General features: G+C 37.5%; 1 protein-coding gene and 3 non-coding genes across 6 annotated transcripts in view; 3 read left to right on the forward strand and 1 right to left on the reverse strand.

The window, feature by feature from the left end:
- Positions 1–15,528, reverse strand: part of map3k5 (mitogen-activated protein kinase kinase kinase 5) — a 35,729-nt gene extending 20,201 nt beyond the window's left edge. Inside the window, exons 1-6 of one of the 3 annotated variants that reach the window (XM_051876247.1) lie at positions 14,430–14,605; positions 13,914–14,289; positions 6,115–6,254; positions 4,181–4,204; positions 2,299–2,492; positions 1,629–1,797 (exon numbers count right to left, since the gene is read on the reverse strand). In XM_051876247.1, the coding sequence (XP_051732207.1) occupies positions 1,629–1,797; positions 2,299–2,492; positions 4,181–4,204; positions 6,115–6,174 (447 nt within the window). In that variant the 5' untranslated portion in view covers positions 6,175–6,254; positions 13,914–14,289; positions 14,430–14,605. Of the gene's footprint in view, positions 1–1,628; positions 1,798–2,298; positions 2,493–4,180; positions 4,205–6,114; positions 6,255–13,913; positions 14,290–14,429 lie in introns of all 3 variants that reach the window. The other 2 variants (XM_051876244.1, XM_051876246.1) reach the window with 2 other exon arrangements.
- A 1,532-nt stretch (positions 15,529–17,060) lies between these two features.
- On the forward strand, positions 17,061–17,133 carry trnav-uac (transfer RNA valine (anticodon UAC)). Its single transcript has one exon. It is a non-coding gene; the product is annotated as a tRNA-Val (tRNA).
- Positions 17,134–17,692: 559 nt separating this feature from the next.
- On the forward strand, positions 17,693–17,765 carry trnav-uac (transfer RNA valine (anticodon UAC)). Its single transcript has one exon. It is a non-coding gene; the product is annotated as a tRNA-Val (tRNA).
- Positions 17,766–18,303: 538 nt separating this feature from the next.
- On the forward strand, positions 18,304–18,376 carry trnav-uac (transfer RNA valine (anticodon UAC)). Its single transcript has one exon. It is a non-coding gene; the product is annotated as a tRNA-Val (tRNA).
- The last annotated feature ends 1,638 nt before the right edge of the window (positions 18,377–20,014 follow it).

A 20,014-nucleotide genomic window follows, 5' to 3' on the forward strand; every position in this document is an offset into this window, starting at 1 on the left:
TGCTAACATTTAAGGAAATGGATCCTTACCATCACAAACATCCAGGTTCAATACAAATTAAGTCTGTGGCATGCTGTCGATCACTAAAAAAAATAATTTATACTCGTCTCTCATTTTAAAAAAAAAACAACAAAAAACTAACTACACTAACAGTGGAAGTATTTGGGACACGCAAGACATTCTAGATGTTATAAAGCAGAAAAGGGCATCCTGTATTTTTGTTAAAGCATCCACTTTTCAGAACACTCGTGGGACAACTCTGAGGCAGATGAAGCTCTGGTAATTCCTGTGGGTGGAGTATGATCCAAGTAAACAGTGTTTATGGACACGTGTCCTCACACATATCATGCATCATTTACCATCTTTACATGGCCATGACAGGAGTTGAAATACTGGATACAATTCTGAACAAAGTAAACAATTTTAATCACACTAGTCTCATATTAACAGTATAATGATTGTGTTTTGTGGCAGTACTTTAGAAAAGTGTGCATTTTAGTGTTTATCGCGGCACAATGCTTGTTTCTCTACTGCATACACGTTTTGCATAAAGCAAATCTTTAAAGGTGATGTAAGACTTTTTGTTGAAATAAATTCTCTTAACCCAGTTTAATGTTTATTGACTACTATTAGTATTCCATTCAAGACTTTATCTTCCCCAGAAGTGTAAATATTGAGCCTCCCAAGCACCATGTAAACACTGAGATCGTCCGCTCAGATCCGTCAATCTCCGTTAGCTCAAACTATAGCAAGAGTTTGGGGCGTGGCTACTGCAGCAGGCGGAGCCAGAGTGTGTTTAGGTGGTGTTTAGCCATGGCTAATGTGTTATAAGTGCAAGCCAAAATTCACTGCAATTAGACCTCCGAAGATCAAACAGGTCATAAACACATCAAAGCAAACGGGGCATTGCACACTTCAATCATGCACCCATTCAAAGACAAATCTACCAGTTTATAATGTTTACATTGATGTGTCCAGTGTAAACCGCCTCAAACAGTTGTCATGTCAAAAAATTCACCCGGTGCAGATATGTTGGATGGGTTTATCATAAGTGAGATGCTCACATTCGCTCTAGACAGAGTGTTATTAGTCTACTCAATTACTTACTCATGACACATAACTCAGCTAAAACTATTCCTAATATGCTGGATCTTTTATTGAAAGTGGCCTACTTTTATTTGTTGAGACATGACTTCATAAGCACAAGTAAAAGTGGTATTTGTGTCGGCGCCGATAGCCTAGTGGTTAGTGTGCCGACATATGGCGCAAATGTGTTCATGGCGACCCGAGTTCGATTCCTGTCTCGAGGTCCTTTGCCAATCCTACACCCCCTCTCTGCCCAATGCTTTCCTGTCTGCTCTCTACTGTCCTCTCCAAATAAAGGCACAAAAAGCCCATAAATATAACTTATAAAAAAAAAGAATAAAAAAAAAAGCGGTATTTGTGATGTTTGAGCTGGGGGAGGCTCGACGGGAGGCAAGGGTGTTCGAAAACTTTTTGTAATTCCTCCAGGTGCCACTAGTGTTGCAGAAACTACATACTACAGTAAACAGAATTGTGATGAGTAATATCACAACTATTTTGCAGTCACTGGGAATAACAACCAAAAGGTTATGTGACGCAGTCACCTGAATATCTCTGTATGAAAGAAGGAGGTTGATGACGACATCGGCTGAAAGACTATCCACATTATCGAGCCGCTGCTGGATCCGTCTGAGTTCTGCCGCTAGTTCTGCTCCAGTGTAAAGCTCACGTGCTTTACGAATCTCATTCAGAACCGTCTCATGGAAGTACTGACTAAACAAGCACACAAAAGACAACAAGTTACTGAACTATGTAGAACGAAAATCTGAAATAAAATTGCATTCACAGAAGTGTTAACATGGTTTAAACTAAAAACAAAAAAAATTCAAGAACAATAATATACCAAAGTTTATTAGCTAGTATGGACAGCTAGCAATCTGGACCCATAAAGCACTTTGTCGAATCAACTCCTGGCTGATGACATGAATGAGTTTTATTGCAAGTTTTTCCTTGTATGTGTAATAGGGCTGTAACAGTACATGTATTTGTCCCGAACCGTCATGGTACAGATGTCATGGTTCGATGCATACCATCAGACGTCGAATACAGTCAGTCACGGACAACACTGACATTTACAGTATAAAAACACCCAGGGCACAATCATGGTACATTCAGCCATAAAGAGAATAGCATTACTGGTTTAAATGAGCATCAATTAACTGTGAGACTGAAATGAGCAGCGAGATAAAGGATAAAGGGTTAGTGAGTTCTCACCAGGTGTTGGTCTTGCAGCCGGTGAGCAGCTGAGTGAGTCTGTCCAGCAGCGGCATACAGATGGGCCCCAGCAGGGCCTCGAAGCTGGGCTGCATCAGCTCACTCAGACCCTTCATCAGACTGCTCTCGCAGCAGTACACCTTATTCAGAGGCGTCACCATGTACGGAATGAACGTGTAATTAGAGGCACATGTCTGGAAAAAGAACAAATGGGGAGAAAACCGAAGCAGTGGAATACAGTTAATATCTACAGTGAATATCTATAGCATAAGACATGTCCCCAAAATCACAGGTCCTGTCTGGGTTGTGGACAGCATTTTACAAAACAAAAAAAATAAAATAACCCCCAACCACTAAAATATGTAAATATCTTTTACTGTACCTTCTGATCAAACTGCAAAAAAGTATTTTTGTCTTGTTTTTCAGTGCAACTGTATAAAGATTCTTACATCAAGATGCATTTAATGGAGACACAAAATGACATAATATATGAAATCTTGTTTTCTGTGAAATTGATCACAATGAAGTGACTCAACTTTGTTCATTTTCACTTAATTTTGCATTTGCATCTCAAGTAAATGTATCTTGATTTAAAGATGTTTAGACTGGAATATAGGACAGAAATATTGAGAAAGATATACATTTTTTGCAATGAGTGCAACATTTAATGCCATGACTTTCTACTCTGATTTAAGAATTAAGGCCTTACTTTTGTGTAAAGGCAAATTAAGACTTTTAAGACCCGCAGAAACCCTGTACCGGTCACTCTTTTCCGTGCAATTAATGGAGACTTCAAGCTCCAAAAACAGTGACTCGTTCACTGTAGTCGTCGTAAGCCATGAGATTTACATTTAACAGGGTAGAAGTAGAGGAAAATGACTTAATTTTCAGTGAAGGCTTGGAATATAGCATGCAAGTAATAAGGACTACTTTTTTCATACTAAAATGGTGTTTGTTTTGTTTGTCAAGTCCATAATCATTATACTGAAAAGAACAATCATGATATTCTTTAAAAATTCACCTTTTGTGGTCTATGTAAAAAAAAGTCATGGTTTGGAACAACTCGGCAATAGTGTTTCAATTCTGCAAGCTAAACTGGATTGTTTTGAAGCCCACATGAATTGTACTCCAGATCACTATTTCACACCCAAGTTCAGAAAACCACTTTAAAACCAACAAAGCGATGTATAGAGAGGTGTAGGTGTAGAGAAGAGTTTCCCTTGATTGTGAAACACTTCTATTATTATTTTTGGCTTTTGGTTTACATTTTGGTGAAACTGAATTGCATTTAAGTTTTAAAATTTATGCATTTTATTTCATTTTATTTGACAAGTTTTCTGAGCCCCCTGTACAGTATACTGTATTTCATTGAAAAGACGCCTCTAGTCTACCACAATCTCACAATCCCCCTGTCGTTTCCTCACAAATCTTTAGGCCGTTAATGATTCCGTTGGCTGAAAGAACTGACAACATTGCAACTTGTTGCAAAAGTCTCAATCAACCAACAAAATACATCAATAATCTCTGTCAAATTGCATATTTTCAAACTGGGATCCATTTATAATACTAATTTTTTTCCAAAGTAGTAATTGGGTCTTTATACTTGAAAATATATAACTGCCTTTTAAATTTTAGGGTCGGGGTCCCTCGCATGAGGATGGCATCTAAAAGATTGAAAACTCCTGACCTATAACATGAAATAACCAAAGCTGAAAATGATCAAAGTAAACGTTTTTCTTTTTTCACGCTTTCAGGTTTGCAATCAAACCGATTAGCCTACATGAGTCTACAACAGCACAAACGCAAAGAATCTGAACTTTCTGTTTGAAAATGGCAGCAAATAAGCATGAGTCAGAGAGTGAGTGAAGGTTAAGACACTTACCATATTCTTCTGACATATCATGTCCTGTACGAAAAAAAGATCAGACATGAATGAATTCAGGTTGTGCACATGGCCAGCTCTCTTTTTGAAGAATACACTGTGAAGAATATACACCTAAAGAATACACTGTGTCTGAATATTTTTGATTAACCGTGTGTGTGTCTATGTTCAAAACACTATACTAGTCATACTAGTTCTGTTTCTGCATGTACACTCTGTTGAGTATACAACTTGCTTTCATTTCCAGTGGCAATGAAACAAACGTAATGACTCGGTTTCAACACCTTATTCTTGACACATTATTTCATTGAACGGTTCAAAGCACAATGTCATTTTTAATGTAAACACTTTCTCCTATTTTAGTTTAATATGCAGAGACAAAGAAAGTCAATGCTTGGTTGATACAACGCAGCATACTACTCTTTGAAATGCTTATCGATGCATATTGTGTAATGTTTCCTGAAATAACGAGTATAAAGTTTACAATATGAAGTACGAATTAAGCAATGTGCTCAAGTTCCTTTCCGAACATCTGTGTGCATGTGTGTTCGACAAGCACCATCCTCCACGAAATTCTGCCTAGTAATAAACTCACTGCATTAAAGAGCTAATCTAAATATATCTCACATTATGTAATTTACTCCCCACTCACCTGGCATAATTCCATTTAGTAATGTAAAATAATAATAGAGGTGTCTGACCTTGCCGGGAGGATCTCCATGACAATGATGCCTGCCTACTGTAATTCACTGTGGCAATAAAACCTACATTGTGATTAAATGGTTGGATGTCTAAGTGATGCGCTGCAAATAATGGGAGTTGTGTTAATAATTTGTGTCCATCCAATAAATGAGTAAGCACCCTTTTCCTCACAAGATCATGAGGATTTTCCTACTTGCCCCATACATCTTTAATTAGAATGTGTGTAAGTTTACATTACAGTAAATGTATTTGCAACACACCATGATGCAGTTGCTCACTGTTATTTGCTAATTAAGACAAGCTCCTTCATCAACATACTATCAACCAATCAGATTTTAGGGTTCAGTTTAAAACTAGAAGAAGTTTCAAGCAACATTCTTATCAAGCTATTACTTCCTTCTGACCATTCCCCCTTCAAATGTGCATCAGTTTGTTTCTCAGTCCAAATGGTTGCATGATGTGATCAATATCAGAGATTTTTGAGTGTTGTTGGTGGTTCTTGCTGTTGTATGCATTATGTAGAATTAATTTAGAGGACGATCATTCCTCCTCACTGACATTTCACAAAAGTGCTCTTCATTTCTTAAGGCACAGGTTGTGTTAGGGATAGGATTAGAATATTTGTTCTTTTGGAATGTTGTTGCTGATCCAGGAAAATGTCCTACTTGGCAAAATCACGGTCACCTAATGCAGTAATACACAACCAGTCAGAGGTGTGGCTGAACTTATGTCTTTCATGATCCTAATTAACTTTTGTTTTAAAGGCATAATGTTTACATTTAGTTTGCAGACAAATATAAATTGTGCCAACATATTACTTAATAAATCTACATTTTTTTAAAAATACAAAAATGTTGTTTAAAAATCGTAGAAAGTGGACAGCGAGGGAAAGAATCAAACATTTTTAACATACATTTGAACCCTTTCAATACTTTTCATGCCAGAAGCTGTGCCAAGAGTGCGCAGAGCTGGAATATGTGTCTGGATTCTAGAAAACTTTAAACAGTTGATATCTTTGGTGATGTGTGTTATTTCATAGTTTTCATAACTTTACTATGATTCTAAAATGTAGAAAATAGCTGTAACAAAGACTGCTCATTTTTTTATATCTCTAAACTTCAGACTAGAAGAATACATGAAAGTAAGGTGCTGAAAAAATGACCCTTTCATTTTAAATTTGATGCACATTTGACTCTTGACTTCGGTGTCACTGAGATAAAAGAGCTTCTGACCTGAAGAGACTGCAGTGAGTCTGAGTTGTGGTCACAGTAAAGGATGATGTTGTTGACCATGCTGAAACTCTCTCTCACAGCCAAGTGATAGAAGAGAGAGGGCTGTCGAAACGCATCCGTAATTTCAGCCACTACAATATCTGTGAACAGAGAGAGACGCTTTTACTCAGACTAGATAGATAGATATACAGACAGATAGATAGATAAGTGGTTTACTGAGTGTTTGTGTGTGGTTTATTTTCTACCGGGCCTGTCCCTACAGTTGAGATCAGTGCCCTACACGCTTCATTTAAATATCAGCAGGAAGTCAGTTCCTCTGTTTGCATGCATCTGTGCCGGAGCTGTTGTTTCAGTTAACCCAAAGGAAACAGACATAATGAAAGCGAGCAAAGCAACATACATTCCCCGAGGAGAAAGACATGCAGAGTGTATGAACATCCCGAGATTTGTGTCCGTGCGTTTTCATATTCAATTGAACCTTAACAGCGAAAAATGTTTGATGCAATTGTTGCTATAAAGTTTTATCAAAATTCTATATGGAAATTCATTTACATACATCAATCAAAACGGAGGATATGATGATAATCTAGGCCAGTCAGGACGCACAGGAATTTGTGAGTCTACCAAGGAAACAAAATTATGTTTAAAAGGAACTGGGTCAACATTACAAAAACTTTTAACGAGTTTTGCCAGGTTCATGGATTCAGATCTTTGAGATCGTCACACTTCTGCCTGAAACACTCAGTAGTAACTAGAGATGCTTTTGAACTGTGTATACTGCCTCTGAAATAAGTGTGTGCTACTATTGGACAGCTAGAGATTCTCAAAAAGATTTGTAAAATGTGACAAACAAATGTTCAGTTTTCCAGAGTTGTTCCACTGGAAGCAGCGGTCGACCGATACAGGTGTTTCAGTGGTAACGTGAATATCGATATCTAGAAAGCAGGTTGGCCTGTGGCAGATAAATAGATATTACAACTCAATGAATTAAAACTGTTTACCACACACAGACAAAGCTGGCAGAGCTATTTAAAATGCTCAGTGGACAGAGAGACACTTCTGTTAATTGACCAAGAGGTTACTGGACAATCTTAAAATGGCTACATATCAGTAGATCTTCACAAATAATTTTCTGAAGTTATACAATTTTTCAATGCTGCATACTATTAAATAAATAAAGTAATATTAAAGTGATGTATACAACGACGCTTATAGTCAACTAATGTAATATTAGTCAGCTAATAATTCACGTTTCGAGGGTTGCTAATGCAAATGAATTAATTGATTTGATAAATGATAAATCATACAGGTTGTGTAAAAGTTATGCAGGTGTATTCAACTATACTTAGCCACTGGTATAACAAAAACAAGAGACAAGAGCTGGTCAGGTCATCCGTTGAATATTTGTTTAGTTTTTGCTCCTTCCATATTTTGTTTCTGACTTTTTTTCTTTTCTTTTTTTCGTCAAAAAATGAAAATTCTGTCATCATTTACCCACCACCACGTCATTCCTGTCTTCCGTACCACACAAAACAGAAACGACAGCCTCAGTCATCACCCACATGCAATTTATGGAAAATAGAGCTGCACGATTAATCGTTAAAGGATTTCCGATCTCGATTCAAACACACTCATTCCTAAATGACAACGATTCAGCTCTGTCTATTATACCTTTGACAAAATCCCACCAATGTGGCGCTTCAAATAAAGATTGTATTGATTATATTGTTACACCAGTAGGTGGCGACAATCATTCATTCAAGAGATTTGTTCAAAAACACTGATTCATCCAGTAATGAAACGAGTGAAGTCTTTATGAGTGAGTCATTGAATCATTCACTCAAACCAATTTTTTAAAAATAATTCATTCAAATTAATTAAACATTTTAAATAGACTGCAGCAATTAATGTTTCATCAGAACCTCTTAAATTACATGTTATTTTGTTTAGTTGTCTGTTCAGAATCATGGGAGAATCGTGATCGCTATTTGAAACATTTATCTAGAACCGCACCGCTTTACACCACAAGTCAAAGGTTATCAAGGCTGTCAGTCACTAACATTCTGCTGAACATCGCCTTTTATATTCTGTGGGAAAAGAAAGCCATACAGGTTTGAAACCAATGACAATGATGATAATTTCCAGCTGTGAATACAGGATCTAGCATTCCAGTACACACACAGAAATCTGTCTCAGCTTTCACACATGGAAATGTAGTTAAAATTGTCCCACATAAATCTGTTAGAGTTTTTCTCGTGCACAGCCACTGCAGAGACAGCACTACTTTGGTTCTCTCCGAGTAGAACTAAATATCCATTCTAAAAAGACACCTTCATATCAAAGTAACGAACAGTAAAGTGCACAAATCATATTAATGGGAAATGCCATAACAGGTAGAGATGGGCCAGTATTGTTAACCAGTCATCCAACAAATGGCTTGTTGAAAAAAGAGACGATTATCAAATTATTAAAATACGGCTATGTGAGGCTTTATGTGGTTAACAAACGCATATAGCAACAACAACGATCCTCTTATTCTGTTGCTAACTAATGCAGAGCCAAGATCAAGACCTAAACACAAGGACAAGCAAACTGTATTTATTAGCAAGAATGCAAGGTTTTTTTTTTAGTTAAATAAAATTTATGTAAAACCTAAAGTACATGACTGTTACAAACAAAGATTTGAGCAAACTTGAGCGTTATAGCTTTTCTGAGTTACTGAGACTGTGTTCCAACAAAGAGGATCAATGTTGCTCCTGGAAAGGCAGAAACCAATCATGCTGAAACACCACAGCGTATTGGCCGGACTGGACTATTGAATCCAAGGGTATCCAACGTTATAGAGTTTGGATTATAAACAACACTGCGAGGGATGTAAGTATGGTCCATTTATTATCTGAAAGCTGGAGTGTGTAATTTCACTAGTGGCACCAAACAGAAGTACAGAAATAATGCCCGTTTCAAACAGCTTAGCCATAGGCTCCTCTTCGATTGTTAGGATGAACAGGTAGTTCTTGTTATTCTAGATTTTATAGTTCCTATACTACTGCAATTCAACCAGTTAATTGTTAAGGCCTACATGGTTGACTTAACACATTATTACAGGATAAATAGTTCACCTATAGGCCATTTATAATCTTCATATGAAAAGTGTTTTTCAGGCATTTTTTGTCTAATGTAAATTTGCCGAAAAACTTTTCTTCAGCTGAACGCTTGCATAATTTTTTCTTAGAACAACATGAAACATCAGCTGCACGCCAAACAGTAGCACAGTAGCATGTTCAATAAATGCTGATGTCTGATAGTTATCCATGTATTGTTGTGCAGGTAAACACAAATACATTAATTGTTTTATACCTCATAAAAGTGTGTGGACATTTCTGTGGTTAAAACTGTTGGAGGGAAGTTATTACTGTAGCCAGATAACCTTCCTATTGATTCACAAAAGAACAGATTTTTTTTTTTTTTTTTACTTCTGCAGTGTAATTTTGTCATTTCAACTAATATTTTTTTAAATCTTGCCTGGATGTATCTTGTACAACTTAAATTAATTTGAAATTGGTTGAATTATTTTGATGAGTTTAAGTAATCGAAGTATGCAGTCATGACTTAGGAGAGATATAAAATATGTATAATATATGGTGTACAATGTATTCATATAATAGAAATAGAAAATATGGTAGTAAGAAATTATTAAACCTTTTCTTAAAGTAAAAAACAATGAGATTCTTCATGTAACCAACTGGTTAAACAAAATTTCCGGTGAACATCAGTGACTTCTTGTTGATTACAGTCAATCATTTAACATCCCTCAGTTTGTAAAAACAAAGGTAAATGTCTGTGCAGTAATACAGTGCAAGTCTAATGTGATCAGAAATTAGTAAAGGAACTCCATTACAATTTACAGAATGTAAATAATAAATTTCAACTTGTCCAAAGCGGTCATGCATCTAGGATAACCACTACAACGTCCCAATGAACTGCTGCAATCTGCTGTTCTTCTAATATCTTTTCCAAATATGCATCATAAGAAATTAGAGAAATTTAAGAAATTGACCCACATTAATTTCCAATCAACGTTCACATTTAGTCTACAAATTTATACAATGGGTAACACTTTAGTATAGGGAACACATATAAACTATTAACTACAACTTTTCCCCTCAATAAACTCCTAATTTACTGCTTATTAATAGTCAGTAAGGTAGTTGTTAAGTTTAGGTATTGGGTAGGATTAAGAATGTAGAATGAGGTCATGCAGAATAAGGCATTAATATGTGCTTAATAAGTACTAATAAATAGCCGATATTGCAGTAATATGCATGCTAATAAGCAACTAGTTAAAATACCCTAAAATAAAGTGTTACCATACAATGTATTGGTCTTGAATTTTTCAGACATTTTTCTTACAACAGCAAATGTGAACTACTACTAGATGAGTAGAGTCAGATCTCCTTTAAACTGAATAATTAAAGGAATCACTCAAGCTCTCAGATGTTTTTAGCCTGCTGAACAAGAATATGGATCAGAAAACCGTTCAGTCGGAGGCAGTGAGGCCTGTTTGATGGAAAAGGAATGTGCCATAACTGAGTTCAGTGAAGTGCAAGAAACGAGAACAACACCTAAAACAGAAACTTGACACATTTCTAAAAACGAGTATCCTTCCACAGAATTAAGAAGAATAACTACTGAATTACTTTAAACAAACTGAGTTACAAACTGAAGCATTAAAATAAATTTCACATTCATTTTTAGTGGTGTTTGGGAAGAGAAATCAAATCAAAGTAAAGCGATCAGACTTTTCACCTGGCATACAATAAAACAGCCGAAGAAAAATGCAAACATTTCGTTGTGTTGCTAAGATGGATTATAAGTGGTGCTACTCACTGTCCAAATCAAATGAGCACACTTCCAAGTCTCAATAATATTAAATCTTAAATCAAATCCCTTAAAAAGGTAACAGCACACCTCTTGTCAAAAAGCCACATGATTATAGGTGTCATTCATGTCTAGCACAAACAAGCCCTTTAAATCTCTAACTTCACGTATGAACAATAGTAGTAGTGACACCTTAAAAATCCCTAATTGTTAATTGAAGATTATGGCTGCGTCAGAAATCTCATATTTACGAGTTACTATGACCGTTAAAAAAGTATGTTCTAGTATGTATTCTGGACACACATCTGGACATTGACCTACACTGTCGATTCACTGTGATTAACAACTCCTCTCCAATGGCCTCATGGGATAGTAAAATGTCCATCGGATGTGGTAGGTCATCTGGGTACTTTTTGTCTACTGTTTCCTGAATTTGTACATACTACTTGGCTCACATACTGTTTTTCACCCACTATACAGTATTCGTATGCAGCCTATGTGTCCTCATTTATACCCTGTAGATGGTACAGCACAACAAAACAAAATCAGACTTATTTTACCACCACACAACCTTACCTTTCCACAAACAAATAATAAAGGGAGACTTCTATCTGATCACCAGCCCCTGCAGAGATAACCATAATACTCAAGGGAACAGTACGCTGCCTTGTAATCAGACAGAAAAAGCCTTTGATAAGATTGCGTTCCACTGCAAACCTTTTTTCCTTCAAAAACTCCCAGAGTCCAGAAGTACAATTACCCTCCTACGCATCCACTGTTAAAACATGTTCAAACATTTTAAAAATGCTATAACTATGTAAAAACATGCTACCTTTGATCGATAGATAAAACATTCAGGCCAAAATAAATGCACTTTATCGATAATGCACTCATCAAAACAAGCAAACGCCTGCAATAATAATACAGAGATGCATCTATGGACCAAAAAGGCATCTTAAAATATGCAAATAATAAACACATGCCTTTTTCAGCATGTCTGTTTTAACTTGAGGATTTCAGACAAACAATTTTCTAGTTTCTTCAGTGCCTCATAAGGAAAAACTGAATATTCATAAGCGGTATAATTTATTCATACTTAATGTAAGTTCAGTGGCCAACACACATGGGTTTCAGTGGTTAACACCAGAATCTGAACAGCAGTGTGACTGATGGCCAAAACTACACTGACATACAAAAATACAAATTAATAATGACTCATAAGATGTATACAAAACAAACCCTTTTGATAAATGGAGAATTGGCTGATGCGATGATCTCAAAATAAAGTCAAGCATTAGATGAAACACTGGTCTGTCACTAAGTTTGAGATCTGCAAGCCTGATTGGCTTATCATCTATATTTCACCCTTGTGAACCACTGGATCTCACACAGTTGTTATCGTATGGTTTCAGAAGACTTGGATGTAGTGTGAGTTGTATGGAGTACTTTTATGGCACATTTCGCTTCTTTTAGAGCTTTACAGCCTCTGGTAACAACATGTCATTGTATGGAATTTTTTTTTTATAGAGATTTTTAGATATAAAATATTTTATTTTGTGTTCCACCGAAGGAAGAAAGTCATACATGTTTTGAACGACATGGTTGTGATGACGATTTTTAATTACATTTTTTCATCTATTCCTTTAAACTTATGAAAGTGCAGGTTTGACCAGCTCAAAGAGCTTGCTGAAGTGTACAAATCTGGATAAGATTACACAAGGAAATCTAAAATCACCGTCTGAGTTTATGAAACATGGACATGCTACAAACAAACGACAAAGAATCCTGAAGGTTCCAGCTTAGTACTGACAACATAACATCTCAGCGTCCAACATAAGACAGAGCCTTAAAGGGTTAGTTCACCCAAAAATGAAATTTCTGTCATTAATCACTCCCCCTCATGTCATTCCACACCCGTAAGACCTTCATTCATCTTCAGAACACAAATTAAGATATTGTTGATGAAATCCGAGAGGTTTATGACTCGTCCATAGACAGCAATATAATCAACACTTTCAAGGTCCAGAAAGGTACTAAAGACATCGTTAAAACAGTCATGTGACTGCAGTGGTTCAACCTTAATGTTATGAAGAGACGAGAATACTTTTTGTGCGCAAAAACAAAAGAAAAATAACCACTTTATTCAACAATCTCTTCTCTTCTGTGTCATTCTCATGCGTTGTTTACGTCCAGCACTTCCAGGCACAAAAAGAACCACTGCAGTCACATGACTGCTTTAACGATGTCTTTAGTACCTTTCTGGACCTTGAAAGTGTTGATTATATTGCGGTCTATGGACGAGTCATATACCTCTTGGATTTCATCAAAAATATCTTAATTTGTGTTCTGAAGATGAACGAAGATCTTACAGTGTGGAACGACATGAGGGCGAGTAATTAATGACAGAAATTTAATTTTGGGTGAACTAACCATTTAACAGGAGCTACTTATCTTGAGTTGAAACTCAACCTAAAGGCCACATGAATGAAACAGCATTCTAAGACAAGCGGAACCAAACTATGGTGAAACACACAAAACTCTGTGCAGAGAAAGCAAGCCACACATCACAACCTTAACCTTACAAATGATGGAGGGAGAACAATGCTGAAAAACACCAGAGCGTCTGTCTCTGATCTAAAGTCTAAAAGAAACTAGCACACACAAGATGACAATGATCCAGAACACAAGATTAAATATTTAAGAGATAAGAATTATGGGGGGGGGGCTAATTTGATCCCTTTTTTAACCATTTAATTTGACCTCAATACTGTCTTTTCACTTATTCTACAGTTATGGACGTTATTAAACTATTGTTGATTTAATTACAGTTTAAGTCTTTTGTCCCAAAATATCTGACAATTTCAGGGACTCTCACTAACTACAAATATCTGAAACATTTTCAAAATTATTTAATCAAATACCTCAAATTGAGTCTTTTGTCACTGCATGTAATGACCTCGTGGATGAGGACAATCTTGCAGTGCAGAGTAACAAGCAGGTGTTCGGGTAACGGATGTGGTGGTTTTTGTTGTTATTTAGTGTTTTGGGAAAAAGTAGAAACTCATCAGCTCCTCTTGACTTAGGAAAGTAAGTTACACTTCCCAAAGAAATGAACACAGCTCTGGTTATGGCGATTTGGTGGACTTTAAACATTTTAACTGGTTTTGCTGCAGATCAACCATTTTCGAGCTACTACAGAAAACGTCCTTTCCATTCAGCTGCACTCCACCCTGGGCTGTGGGTATGATACCATCACATTTCACTTCATTCTGAGAACTTTCCTGGAAAAGGTGAGAGCTGGAAAACAAGATAGAAACCAAAGAGAAGGAAAGAAACCAAATACACGATAAAGGCCGCAACTACCACGCATTTGAGCGGTCAACAAACTTTGTGTTGATTTAGCACATGGCATTGCAGGACTCTCACAGTAGACTTACCTGCATTGTAAAAGTGATCAAGAACTGAAGTTTCACCAAAGTCCAGCTTCCCAAAGGGAACAACATCTAGTTTACACCCCACAACGTCGCAAGCATCCTTCAGACACTGCAATGCCATGTTCTCCGGGCTGAGATGTTGGCTCGTCTCAGAGTTCCTCACGTAGGCCACCGTTACGACTCGGTTCTTACATTTACTAGTGGTCAACAAGGTGTCTGAGGGCAAACTGATGACCCCAGGGTTGGCACTCTTACAGATGGAGGGGTCCTGCCAGAGGGTCCCGGCACCAGAACTGGATTCTGCATTACCTCCCATCATGTCTAGGGGTTGGCAGAGAGAAGGTACAGAAAGAGAAATGGCCTCCAGATCTGAATTCATTTTTCATCAGTTTGTTGAATGTGTCCAACCCCAACAATACAGCTGCTCAACCAGCACACTTCATAGCTGTCATTCCTGGTGGCTATAGTGGCATCAAACAAACAAATACAAGTAGCCTGACGTCATCAGCACCAACAACCTACAATAAAGACGATTATCGTTTCATTTTAGATGAAAATCTAAAAATCCGCTTAGCAGTGCACAGGTCTGGACGGGGAGAAATAGTGAGAAGAGAATAACTGCAGAGATCAAGGACTGTTCGTGGACGCGCACGTCACGACTCGAAGAAACGATATCCCACTCCTGGAAATTCATCGATGTCCTGAAACAGAAGCGTTTGCGAAGAACTTGCGCTCATTTATCGGAGCGCATGAATCGTAGTTTCCGAAGTAAAGCAGTTCTGTTGATCGCTGAACTCCAGCGAGACATCAAGCACCAGATTTCCTCGGTCCTGTCGTTAGGGTTAGGTTCCTGTCATTGCGTTTATGTCATACTTAAGTTGTGAAATCGCTCTCGGCTGAAGCGCGTTTGTCTGCTGGACCCTGCCCTATTTCTATTATTATCTTCAGCACAACTCACGCTCAGGGGGTGGAGAAACACTCTGGACTTGCAGGAAGCGAATTCACGAATCCTACTATGGAAAAGGCTTAGCTAATGAATATTAAACACGTAACGTGACGCTCTCCCACCTGGGCCTGTCAACATACATACACACACACACTTGCGTCCGTGCGTCACATACTATCCACCCTAGTCTTGAAACACTAACTGGTGCTCCTTGGAGACATAATATGTTGAAAAGAGTATACCGAAAGTCCCCGGATAGTATACCATTTCCGGTAGATTTTCGAAGCGTGGGTCCGCGTGCACACTCTATGGCAAGCCGTTTTGACTTTTATTCATTCTCAGGATATAAATTCTTGACATCAACAATTACATTTTCACTAGTTAAAATGCTAATTCTTGATATCAAGAATTGATTTCTTACTAGTTGAAATTCCAATTTCACATATCAGGAATTCGCACTAGTACAAAACACAATTTTTGATATCATGAATTACTTTTTTACTAGTGCAAATATCTATTTTTAATATCAACAACTGAAATGCTACAAGTAACAATGTTAATTTTTGATATCAATAATTTGATTTTCACTAGTGACAATGTTAGTTTCTGATATCATGTGCGATCGTTACTAGTAAGAAAGCCATTTTAGATATCTGAAATTATATTGATATCAGAAATACATTTTCAGATATCAAATACGAACATTTTTACTAGTAGCAGTTCAGTTGTTGATATCAAGAACTGACATTTCAACTAGTGCCAATTGAATTCTTAATATCAAAAATGTGCATTTTTACTAGTAACAATGTAATTATTGATATTAAAGATTATGATTTTTGCTAGTAAGAATTGTATTTCTGATATGTGAAATTGGAATTTCAACTAGTAAGAAATCAATTCTTAATATCAGCAATTGAATTTGAATGGCAGCCTAAGGTGACATTTCACTAGTGATAATACGGTTACAGATATCAAGAATTCTAGTTTTTACTAGTGGAAATGTAATTCTTGATATCAAAAATTAGCATTTTAACTAGTAAAAATTGAATTCTTTATATCAAGAATTGAATTGTTGATATCAAGAATTCATATCCTGAAAATGAATAAAAGTCAAAACGGCTATGGCCACACACTCCATTGCGCTTTGGAGCAGGATTCGGTTCAGAACTACAAACAAGAATAAAAAGAACTACAAACATGGTGGATGTGCGCAAAACCTACTATTTAGTAGAGACATCATGAAAAGGATTTGAGTTATTAATAATCAACATCCAACCTAATTAAGAATATATTTAATTAATGTTATCTGCATTATATTTCATCTGCAACAACACTGTGAACTAATATGAAGAACAAATGGCACATTATTAACCCTTTCATGCATGAGTTTTATGTGTTTTAGGATTTTAAATGGCTCTCCAGTAAAAGGATGTCCACGCTAGGGAATTTCTTTCGAGCAGATCAGTACACTTCAGTACACAATTGCTGCGCAATTTGCGGTGTAAACTCTTCAAAGAAAAGGCACACAAATAAAGCAAACGACCAGTGAGGTTTCCTGCAATGGGAAACAGTTGGTTTGCTACTAAAAGTAGCAGCTTTTTGCCATTTTAAGAGCACTGCGCAGTCTGTCGTCTCAGTCGTTGTCAACAAGCGTGCGCTAAAAATGATCGGAATGCGTTCATCCACGGGTTTCCGTAGTGTAGTGGTTATCACGTTCGCTTTACACGCGAAAGGTCCCCAGTTCGAAACTGGGCGGAAACAGGTAGAGGCTTTCCTAATATACATGCTGAACTGGCTCTCCAGTAAGAGGATGTCCACGCTACAAAGTCCTTACTTTTGAGCTAGGTGAAGGCAACCATACTAAGGAGCTCTAGGCAGACTGTCATGCTGAAGGAGCTCTGTCCTGTTTGTGGAATTTTTCATTGACTGGCACTCTGCTTGCGGGGCAGATCATGGGATGATCCTGTCTTCGAAAAAGCACCCAAGGGCCTCTGAGAGGTCTCTGTAGTGTCGAGGTCATCACGTTCACCTCACACGCGAAAGGTCCCCAGTTCGAAACTGGGCGGAAACAAGCGGAGTTGTTTTTAAGACACATGCCGAAATGGCTCTCCGGTAAGAGGATGTCCACGCTACAAGGACCTCACTTTTGAGCTAGGTGAAGGCAATCGTACTAAGGAGCTCTATGCAGACTGTCATGCCGAATGAGCTCTGTCCTGTTGTTTGTGGAATTTACACAGACTGTCTCTCACTCTCTCTCTGCTTGCAGGGCAGAACATGGGATGACCCTGTCTTCGAAAAAGCACCCGAGGGTCGCTGTGAGGTTTCTGTAGTGTAGTGGTCATCATGTTCGCTTTACACGTGAAAGGTCCCCAGTTTAAAACTGGGTGGAAACAGATGGAGGCTTTCATAATATACATGCTGAACTGGCTCTCCAGTAAGTGGATGTCCACGCTACAAAGTCTTCACTTTTGAGCTAGGTGAAGGCAATCGTACTAAGGAGCTCTTGACCGAAAATATAAACTGTTTGCGACACCAGTAGGATTTAGCTCCTCTTCCTTTTACGGCTTTTAACAAGGACCTTTTACGCCTTTTAAGAGGCATGTGCCAGATGATTTCTGTCTCCGTCCGAAAATGACAGGTTCGCCTCACGTTCGCCTCACACGGGACAGGGAGTTGCTTTTGCCAACATTTCCTAAGGGAATTTCTTTTGAGCAGATCAGTACACTTGCTGCGCAATTTGCGGTGTAAACTCTTTAAAGAAAAGGCACACAAATAAAGCAAACGACCAGTGAGGTTTCCTGCAATGGGAAACAGTTGGTTTGCTACTAAAAGTAGCAGCTTTTTGCCATTTTAAGAGCACTGCGCAGTCTGTCGTTTCAGTCGTTGTCAACAAGCGTGCGCTAAAAATGATCGGAATGCGTTCATCCACGGGTTTCCGTAGTGTAGTGGTTATCACGTTCGCTTTACACGCGAAAGGTCCCCAGTTCGAAACTGGGCGGAAACAGGTGGAGGCTTTTGTAATATACATGCTGAACTGGCTCTCCAGTAAGAGGATGTCCACGCTACAAAGTCCTTACTTTTGAGCTAGGTGAAGGCAACCATACTAAGGAGCTCTAGACAGAATGTCATGCCGAAGGAGCTCTGTCCTGTTTGTGGAATTTTTCATTGACTGCCACTCTGCTTGCGGGGCAGATCATGGGATCATCCTGTCTTCGAAAAAGCACCCGAGGGCCTCTGAGAGGTCTCTGTAGTGTAGTGGTCATGAAGCTAGAATAAAACGGGTTTCTTGTTTAGAAACAGAGTGTCTGTTCTTTCTTTTGATATATTGCATGTTCAAATATTCATAAAACAAAATATTCTGATGGCCATAAAACTTTCAAATTATCAAAAAACACAACGAATCACAACGACTAACATCTCTTCCTGATCCACAAAGTGATTCAATGACAAACTCCTCTATTCACTTCGTTTTCCTCCTCTGACCAAAGGATTGATAATAATAATAATGTTTATTTTATAGTTCCTTTTAACACACTCAAGGTTGCTTTAATATATAAGACAAGAAAAGGCAATAACAAGCAAATGTGAAGTCACAAATATCAGAATCAGAATGAGCTTGGTGACAGGAGCTTCCAGTGCAGAAGAAAGTACAAAGTACAGACATAGTGCAGATATACATAGGAATTACATAGTAGCAATTAAATATAACAATAATGTAAGAAAACAAAAAAGTAAATAATGCAAAAAATGCAGTAGTAGAAATATAGAGAAAAACATTTCTACTACTGTAATGGAATATTTCACCTGAACAAAATATTCCATTACAGTTTAGTAGTAATTTCTTCAGTGAGAAAATTGAAAGCATCAGAAATACAATTGTAAATGTGCAAGCTTTGACATTGTTGTATGATTCAGCCTCAATTATTGCCACTATAGATCATAAAATACTCCTAGATCGACTACAAAATTACACTGGTATTTAGTTACAGGCATGAAAGGGATAGTTCACCCAAAAATGACAATTCTGTAATCATTTACTCACCCTCAAGTTGTTCAAAACCTGTATGAGTTTCTTTGCTCTGTTGAGCACAAAATAAGATATTTTAAAGAATGTGGGAAACTGAACAGTTCTGGGGCACCATTGACTTCCATAGTATTTATTTTTCCTACTATGGAAGTCAATGGTGCCCCAAAGGAGCCTGGTTACAAACTTTCTTCAAAATATCTTCCTTTGTGTTCAACAGAACAAAGAAATTCATACAGGTTTGGAACAACTTGAGGGTGAGTAAATGATGACAGAATTTTCATTTATGGGTAAACTATCCCTTTCATGCCTGTCACTGAATACCAGTGTAATTTTGTAGTCGATCTAGGAGTATTTTATGATCTATAGTGGCAATAAAGGTGGTTTAGATCGTACCTGTCAGACTGTTACCAAATTGTATATTTAAACGGGGAAAAATCTAAGATAACGTCAGTAAATTCAGGAGTGCCACAAGGATCTGTGTTAGGCCCTCTGCTATTTTCAATATATATGCTGCCACTCTGCAATATTATACGAAAACATGGAATTAGTTTCCACTGCTATGCCGATGATACTCAGTTATATATTTCATCACGACCAGGTGAAATCTCCAAATTA

The sequence above is a fragment of the Ctenopharyngodon idella genome, chromosome 20 (assembly GCF_019924925.1).
Source record: "Ctenopharyngodon idella isolate HZGC_01 chromosome 20, HZGC01, whole genome shotgun sequence".
Classification (NCBI taxonomy): Eukaryota; Metazoa; Chordata; class Actinopteri; order Cypriniformes; family Xenocyprididae; genus Ctenopharyngodon; species Ctenopharyngodon idella.